At 39.3% G+C, this 7,091-nt stretch overlaps 1 protein-coding gene across 1 annotated transcript in view; it reads right to left on the reverse strand.

Moving 5' to 3' along the window:
- Window positions 1–2,195: 2,195 nt before the first annotated feature.
- LOC106869423 (ankyrin-1) overlaps window positions 2,196–7,091 on the reverse strand; it is a 68,085-nt gene continuing 63,189 nt past the window's right edge. The window contains exon 2 of the mRNA XM_014915158.2: window positions 2,196–4,929. Within this exon, the coding sequence (XP_014770644.1) occupies window positions 3,102–4,929 (1,828 nt within the window). The 3' untranslated portion in view covers window positions 2,196–3,101. The remainder of the gene's footprint in view (window positions 4,930–7,091) is intronic.

Here is a 7,091-nt window from a genome sequence, read left to right on the forward strand (position 1 = left end):
GCCTTACTGGCACTTGTGATGGTGGCACGTGAAAAAACATTCGAGCGAGATCGTTGCCAGTGCCGCTGGACTGGCTCCTGTGCAGGTGGCACGTAAAAAACACCATTTTGAGCGTGGCCGTTGCCAGTACCGCCTGACTGGTCTTCGTGCCGGTGGCACGTAGAAGCATTCACTACACTCTCAGAGTGGTTGGCGTTAGGAAGGGCATCCAGCTGTAGAAACTCTACCAAATCAGATTGAAACCTGGTGTAGTCATCTGGTTCGCCAGTCCTCAGTCAAATCGTCCAACCCATGCTAGCATGGAAGGCAGACGTTAAATGATAATGATGATGATCCTATTTCTATGCACATAAATTGTATAGGCATTCGTTAACATTTTCCTAGCACATCCAATTAACCATTCAGTTTCGGCTAAAAGGTATACTGCAATAAATTTACAATTAGTTTTTAAAAACTTGCTACTTGGATCGTTTTAATGTTATGCTGTCACAGGTAGCTTCTATTATTATAGGCAGCTGTGTTATTTGAATCCTGTGTTTGTACAGTTGTCATTGTATCTGGATGAATTGTGTGTGTGCATATCTTATTTGCTTCAGTCAATCTGCAGCCATGTGTGTGTGTGTGTGTATGTATGTTATATAACATGAGATTGGAGCAGGCAGTAGTCTGTTTCACTCTTCGTGTACAATTGATCTTTCCAATAAATTAACCAACGAAGTCACTAAGTGGTTGCATGATCTGCAAAAAACAACAGTAAAATTATATCTACTCCCAGTTTTTTTCTCCAAAGAACACATTGGAAATTATATCATCATCGTTTAACGTCCGCTTTCCATGCTAGCATGGGTTGGACGATTTGACTGAGGACTGGTGAAACCAGATGGCTACACCAGGCTCCAATCTGATTTTGGCAGAGTTTCTACAGCTGGATGCCCTTCCTAATGCCAACCACTCCGAGAGTGTAGTGGGTGCTTTTACGTGCCACCGGCACGAAGGCCAGTCAGGCGGTACTGGCAACGGCCACGCTCAAAATGGTGTATTTTATGTGCCACCCGCACAAGAGCCAGTCCAGGGGCACTGGCAACGATCTCGCTCGAAAGTCCTTACACATGCCACGGGCACAAGTGCCAGAAAGGCGACGCTGGGCACAGGATCCAGAATAAAAGATGGGATAGTCAAAGCTGGAGACCTTTTTGATCACATCTGCTTGATCAGGGCTAACTAGGTTAAACAGCAAGTGTTAAAGAAATGAGACATCTGCTGGATGTAATGCAAACCTCATACAGGACATAATCTTTCTGGGGAAATGTCAGTTGGCTATCCAAAAACAGTGGTTGCAGCTGACCTGTTAAGACACTGGCTGAAGGCTTGGAAATTCACACAAGCTTAGATGACCCCTATTTCTTTGTATGCAGGTACCATATGATAGGAATACTTCACTGCCATAGACAACAGTAGCTCCATAAGACATTTTTCTTTAATTTAGTACTGGACTCAACATAATGCATAAGTAACTTTGATGGGTTTCACAAAATTGACATATGCTACATCATAATTATAATCAATCACCGTTCTGTTTTTCAGTGCTTGTATAGGTTAGACAAACTTTGTTGAGGCATATTTTCAATGACTGGACGTTTTTCTTGTAACCAACACTCACCTGTTTCCAGACAAGGTAATATGTTCCCAAGTCTTTTAATACAAAAAGAACAATGGCTGGATATGTTTTAAAAGAGTGCAAACAAACAACACCACTTGTGTGACAGTGACATTCGTTTACAATTAGTGCACAGTTCCAAGACATGGAGACCCAAACATAGACTTCCATGAAGTGACATTGTCAATTTTCTTTTAAACTTATAAATGTATTGGAACTCATGGCCATCTGACAATAAGGTTCTACCACTGGGACATGAAATCATAATTTCAGTCAGTCTGAGACAATCCACAAGCTTCTTTCAGTTTCCATCTAATTCCCTCATTAAGCATTGGTTGGTCATGAGTTATAGAAGACAATACTTTCCAAAAGTGCTACAGGGTGGTACTGAACCCAAAGCTACATGGTTGAGAAACCAAACGATTTTTTAACCATACCTGATAGTGAGAAAAAAAAATTAAAATCTTTGTACTTGGGTTTCAACTTTCATTGGATTTCAGTAAATCACAAATGCATTAAAATAACAACTAAAATACAATTTAGTGACAATATCAGAATATAGAATTTATTCTTATATATATATAATATATATGTGTGTGTGTGTATGTATGTGTCTATATACTTATATACAAGATGGGATGTAGCTTTAAAAGTAAGCTTTAAGATTGTAGAAAGCAGATCTTGTCTCAGGAAGAACATCTGTAGTTTAAGTATTTCGTTATCCGTTAACTCTGTAAAACCACAGGATATCTTTAGTTACCAATTTTGATTTCTTTTAACTAGACACAAAGTAAATAGAGAAGTTGTGACGTTCATGGTTTTCCGAAGGGCATTAATGGCATTTAACTGGGAAACTGAAATCATGTCATGGGCCTGACTTACCGAAAGCTAACCTCTCATTCAATGATGAATGTCACATATGTATGTGTTACTAACAGTGATGTCTGATGTAAACAGGAGACCTCAACTTCATAAGGGCAGAGAAATGTAGCGTTGAGACATTTATGCCTTTCTAGAAGACATTAGAAGCATAAGTGCATTGAAATAACTTCAACTAGGAATCAAAACTAAGTCACTGACTTGACTTGTTGGGAGCTTACCTTGTGGTACTCACCACTTTTCATTAGCAATACTGACAAAAAAAAAAAAATGAAAGTGAAAGCTAAGCTTTAATTCCCAAACAGCTAGATGTCTGAAGAATCTACTAATGGTAAAGGCATTAGCAACAATTAAACTTTAAATGATTCTCAGGAGTTGAAAGTTTCTTTCTCTTCATTCCTCTCATCCTGTTTCTGTTCAACTTTAATCCCTTTAAAGTGAATTATATCAAAATGTTCGGATTATCTCTGAAATCCTATAAAATATGTTGTTTTTTTTTTCTTTTGGCAAGAATAGTCAATTTAAAACAGCTTTTGAGAGTAGTGCTAACGAAAAAAAATAATATTTATATTATTTCCTTAACTTCTGATTGCCAACCATCGAAATCACTAAATAATAAATAGTTCTTGATTTTTAATGGAATTTCCAAGGCTTGTATGTCATTAGAAACTTTCCCACCCTTACCAAAAGTAGTGCGGATGCACTGCCTACAGTGTTCCATTAATGGCCTGGTATTACAAGAAAGAGTCTGTACCATTTCTATAGTACTTTTGTTCACAGATGGCATTTTACGTAGAATGTGTAAATGACTTCGAAATGCGTTCAGAGCTTTTGACCCATAAGCTTTTGCAAGCCAGATAATCAATGTCTCTTTTTGTTGATGAAGTACATGTTCCAGAGGACTGCAAGGTCCACAGGACTCCAAGAAAGTGGAAACCTGATTCGATCGAGCATTGGCAAGCAGCAATACTTTGGCCATGTCAAGGTTTAAATTATCAATAGCAAACCAAAGTGGTAAGGTCCCCACAGCATCTTCGATATCTGGGTCAGCGCCATACTGCAGAAGTAATACTACAAGTGGGAAGTTGTTATAGAAAACTGCTTCGTTAAGTGCTGTCATTCCATGCAAGCCTCGATGATTCACCTTACAACCATAGTCTAGCAAAAGTTTTGATGTTGAAATCTGTTGATGTTTTACAGCATTCACAAGTGGCGTAATCCCATCATAGTTCTGTGCATCAATATCAAAGTTGCGTTCAATGAGAAACTTACAGATTTCTGTGTTGCCACCAGCAGCAGCAAAGTGCAGAAGCATGTCCCCATTGGAAGTTCTTTCATAAATATCAGCACCATTAGATATGAGGAATTTCAATACATCCATATGCCCTTTGCTAGCCGCTACATGAAGTGGAGTGCAGCCAAGAACATCTTGTGCGTTAATGGAGGATCCAGCTTCAAACAATAATTTGCAGCATCCCAGTTTTCCTCGTTCAGAAGCCAAATGCAGTGCTGTGCGTTTGTTATAAGCAACCATGTTGATATTGCATCTATGCTGCACCAATAGTTCAACGATTTTATCATGACCATTAAGTGAAGCCATCATCAGTGGAGTGAAACGACGAATGTCTTGTGCATCAATCTCAGCGCCATGCTCGAGCAGCAAACAGGTGCATTCATAGTCACCATGTTGTGTGGTCAAGTGAAGTGCAGTAACTGCACTGTGGCTCATATGATTCACATCACAACTTCGATTCAGCAGCATTGCTAAAACCTGATAATGCCCTTTTTCTGCAGCACACATCAATGGAGTATTACCAAAGTTATCCTCACTCTCAACATCAGCTTTAGCAGTCAGTAAGGTCTGGCAACAATTAATATGGCCATTACTGGCAGCCATGTGTAGAGCACTTGCTTCGTGAGATCCTCCTCGACGTACAGATGCATTCCATTTGAGCAAAAGTTTCACAATATGATCATGACCATTTGTTGCTGCTAAAATCAATGGCGTATTGTCTTCAGCATTCTCAGCATTGGCTTCAGATCCAGACTCTAACAAAGACTGACAACATTCTAAATGTCCCTCACTGGCACTGAAGTGAAGAGCTGTGTTCTGTAAAGGGCCAACACTGAGATCAATTGTACAATCCCAGCGAATGATGAGATCAAGGATAGGGTTTTGTCCATATTTGGAGGCTGTTGCCAAAGGTGTAAACCCTTCAGAATCTAACATATTGCATGATATTCCAGCCTCTAAAATTGTTGCAGCACAATTGATGGATCCAATTTTACAAGACAGAATTAAGTTCACCTTCAGTTCATCTTCGGCAATCTCTTTAGCAGATATCATTCGGCGAAGAGTTTTACTATCATCTTTATAGAAAAGTTCACGTAATCTGGAAAAAGAAAAGAAAAAAAAAATTGTTAAATATAGAGGAAAAAAAAATTGTTAAATATAAAAGAAAAAAAATCGTCATAAATTAAGTTAATTTAAAACAGTGCTTCTCAAACATTTTTAACTGTTGTTAAAATTCATAAAACAAAAAGCAAAAGACGAAGACAGGTGTAGGAACAACAAGCAGGTGTATTAGTTTGACGCTCTGGAAAAATTAAGTCTTTTATGTTTCAAGCCTACGCTCTTCAGCAGAAAGGAACAAGAGAAAATAAACAGAGAGAGAGAGAAAGTGAAAAGAACTATTGCTTCTTTTCTTTTACTAATACTTTTTTCAATGCTACCCCTGTCATCTACTACGATTCTATGTCCCACCATCTGGAGTAGTCATGTACAACAAGGCACTTGTTCCTGACCTCCATACATATTTTAGCTCAGTGGTTCTTAACCAGGGTCCATGTGACCCTTGAGGGTCCATATAAGATTTTATTGTTAAAATTGATGTGCAATACATTGGTTATACTTCTACAATTCTTTTATTCTTTTATGTTTCAGCCTTGAGGCTGCAGCCATGCTGGGGCACCGCCATTTTAAAAAAGACAAGGTTCTGACAATGCACAAAACATGGGGGGATCAAACCTTTAAGGTTTCGACCAAAAAGAGCCATATGATTGCAAAGCAAATATATCAACAACATACACACACACACACACACATCTATCTATATATATACATAAATAATATATACAGAATATGGGGGTTTAGTTCACTGGTGATCTAAATGAATAGGTACAATGGGTAAGTGCTGTAATGGATTATCAGGGATCCAAGCACATAACTGAGATGGAAGTTATGGATCCATTTTAGATTTCCGATTTAGCAGATATGTATTTGTGGAGTTTGTTGTCCTCATTCACAAATATATATATATATATATATATATATATATATGACTGTGCCGTAACAGTTTGCTTTCCAATCACATGGTTCCAGGTTCAGTCCCACTGTGTAGCACCCTGGGCAAGTGTCTTTTACTACAGCCTCAGACCAATCAAAGCCTTGTGGGTGGACTTGGTAGATGGAAACTGAAAGAAGCCCATTGTATATAATTTTATATATCTAAGTATGTGTGTGTGTGTCTTTGTTTGTCCTGACCCCACCACTTGACAACCAGAGTTGGTGTGTTTACATCCTCATAACTTAGCAGTTTGGCAAAAAAAAAACTGATAGAATATGTACCAGACTTAAAAAAACAATAAACACTTGGGTTGATTCATCATCATCTTATTTAACAGCCACCTTCTATGCTGGCATGGGTAAGACAGCTCGACAAGAGCTAACCAGGCAGAAGCTTGCCCCAGACTTCTGTGTCTGTTTTGACAGGGCTTTTATGACTGAATGCCCTTTTTAACACCAACCACCCAGCAGAGTGGACTGAGTGCTTTTTACATGGCATAAGCACAGGTGAGGTCAGTTTTGGATGCCTTTCCAAATGCCAACCACTTTACAATGTGGACTGGATGCTTTTTACGTGGCATCAATGCTGGCAGGGTCACCAAGTAATTGGCAAGACAAAGATTCTTTGAGAAGGGAGGAGACATTGGAGGAAGTGGTCTTGCATCAGATGATGAAAGATTATAGTGAGACAGTGACGCAGAAACAGGTGCCTTGCTGTAGAGGAGGTACGTGATTACCTGGCCAGAGAGAGAGAGGGTGAACAGGAATCATACGACTAAAATTCTTCAAGGTGGTGCCCCAGCATGGCCAAAGTCTAATGACTGACACAAGTAAAAGATATTATGAGATAAAAGATATATATCATCATCGTCGTTTAAACGTCCGCTTTCCATGCTAGCATGGGTTGGACGATTTGGCTGGGGACTGGCGAACCAGGTGGCTACACCAGACTCCAATCTGATCCAGCAGTGTTTCTACAGCTGGATGCCCTTCCTAACAGCAACCACTCAGAGAATGTAGTGGGTGCTTTTTACATGCCACTGGCACGAGGGCCAGTCCAGCAGTAGTGGCAACAGCTATGCTGAAATGGTGTTTTTTACGTGCCACCTGCACAGGTGTCAGTCCAATGATTTGTTCACATGCCACCAGCACAAGTGCCAGTAAGGTGAAGCTGGAAACGATATATATATATATATATATATATATATA

Source organism: Octopus bimaculoides, chromosome 2, assembly GCF_001194135.2.
Source record: "Octopus bimaculoides isolate UCB-OBI-ISO-001 chromosome 2, ASM119413v2, whole genome shotgun sequence".
Lineage (NCBI taxonomy): Eukaryota > Metazoa > Mollusca > Cephalopoda > Octopoda > Octopodidae > Octopus > Octopus bimaculoides.